Raw genomic sequence first — 2,194 nt, 5'->3', positions numbered from 1 at the left:
ATATATATATATATATATATATATATATATATATATATAGTTGGGCTGACGGAAACTGTGCGGAATCTCTTCAACTGAATTGTACCAATAATTTAAAAGACCAGTTTGTCACACTTTCTGTGCCAGAGGATTACGTTTCTGAGGGTTACTCAACCATTTACACTGGAATTCAACGAGTGGCTAACTATATGTGTATATATATGTGTATGTGTGCCTCTGTGTGTATTCTTGGATTTGTATGTTTGTGTATGTATGCGTGTATGACTGTATGCATATATCATACGTATGTATGTATGTATGTAGGTATGTATGTATGTATGTATGTATGTTCCAAAACTCCGTAAGGATTTCGGTAGTTATTGTATATCTTGATTAACTATTGCTGTGGGAGGGGGATGTGGATGTTGGAGTGAGACATGACTGCGTATTAAACAGACACCGTAACTACTGCACAGTAAGTCTCACTGAATGAGTCAATAGTTGACCAGAACTGAAGCATTTAGTAGCCCTGAAACGAAAGTTCAGTATGTTTTTCTAGGGAATTTGCGATTTTTATGGGGATGTATACGAGATGTTGCCAGAAAATATTATCATAACAACCTTACCTTTGCAGCTATTCTCTCTAAAGATCTTTCCTTGGAATAACATGGGATTCCACCGTTTGTCCTCCCATCGTATTTGCTGACGAATTGTGGTAAGTATTTTGATACCTTCTGCTCCTTTTTGGCGGCAGCTGATGATACCTTAAACAGTCGAGTACGATTCAAAGATTGAATGCTGTGTATGGTCAGACTCGTGTGTGTATATGTGTGTGTGTGTGTGTGTGTGTGTGTGTTTTATGGTCAGACTCGTGTGTACGTGTGTGTGTGCGCACGTGAGCGTGCGTGCGTGTGTGTGTGCGTACGTGCATGTGTGACTGTGTGTGTGTGTGTGTGTGTATCTGTATGTGTGTGTGTGTGTGTGTGTGTGTGTGTGTGTGTGTGTGTACTGAAGACATGATTATATTCGAATTTAATCTTTTTATTAAATGTTGTTCATATTTCTTTACTTTTTATTTCGCTTACTTTATAATGTTGCAAAATCCATTAAAGTTTCAACACCTTCTCGATTTTATACTCTGGATTTCATTATGATAGGAATGTGCTGGTGTTGCCTACTACAATACCTGGCAATAACGCACTACTATCATAATTTTATTGCAAAGATGAAGCCGAGAAGGTCTCATGGCTTTAATTGATTTTGGAACATTTTTGTTCTAAATGAAACACAAAAGAATAATAAAGAATAGAAAAACTCTTTAATAAGAAAAAAAGAGTAGTCTCGAACACGACTGTATCTTCAATATAACATGTCTGAAAGAAAATATGTTCCCTATTTATGGAAATATATAGATCCCTATACATAAACATTCAAATAAAAAAGTACAGGCACAACGTCCGTTTACTCTGAAGACACAACAAATTTCAATACTTATAATTGTAGACAGTGACTATTCACACATACAAAATGTAAACAGTAAAATCCTTACTTGGAAGAACATTTAGCTTCTTCTAAGCAAAAAATGCAATAAAGGATTCGTTACAATATAACAAACAAGTATTCTATTTAACTAACTGATTGAAACATTGAACAATACAAACACAAATACACCGAACGAATGAATCAGACTGCTACATCAGATATCTATTAACAATTCCCAAACCATAAATAAAGAATATTATAATACTAATCAAGTACACATGTGATAAACGTATCTGGAAACATCTATGACTTACTATCATATTGGTTATACAAATAACATAATGCAGCGTACCACTTCGCACGACGCAAGTCAAGACTAGAAACAGATTACTGAACGATGCATCTATTCTGTACAGATTTCGCAATACGCATAATTCAGCACAACGCTAAAATAAACCCACGAATATCATACATTAATCACAAACGAAAATAAACACCTGACTGATGACGTGGGGGAGAGGGGAGGTGGGTATGTGGAGAGGGGAGGTGGGTATGGGGGAGAAAGAGAGGAAGAGAAAGAGAGTGAGAGAGAAGAGAGTGAGAGAGAGGGAAAGAGAGAAGAGAGTGAGAGAGTAAGGGTGAGAGAGTAAGAGAGTAAGAGTGTAGAGAGTAAGAGTGAGAGAGAGTGAGAGAGAGGGAAAGAGAGAAGAGAGTGAGAGAGTAAGGGTGAGAG

The 2,194-nt window shown here is 36.7% G+C and overlaps 1 protein-coding gene across 1 annotated transcript in view; it reads right to left on the bottom strand.

Moving 5' to 3' along the window:
• The window catches only part of LOC106871658 (cytosolic carboxypeptidase 2), a 229,443-nt gene that overhangs the window by 28,036 nt on the left and 199,213 nt on the right, over positions 1 to 2,194 (bottom strand). Inside the window, exon 17 of the mRNA XM_052967648.1 lies at positions 606 to 743. Coding sequence (XP_052823608.1) covers positions 606 to 743 — 138 coding nt within the window. The remainder of the gene's footprint in view (positions 1 to 605; positions 744 to 2,194) is intronic.

Source organism: Octopus bimaculoides, chromosome 4 (genome assembly GCF_001194135.2).
Source record: "Octopus bimaculoides isolate UCB-OBI-ISO-001 chromosome 4, ASM119413v2, whole genome shotgun sequence".
Taxonomy (NCBI): Eukaryota; Metazoa; Mollusca; class Cephalopoda; order Octopoda; family Octopodidae; genus Octopus; species Octopus bimaculoides.
Note: the sequence above shows the minus strand (reverse complement) of the source record. Positions and strands in the feature narration are given on the sequence as shown.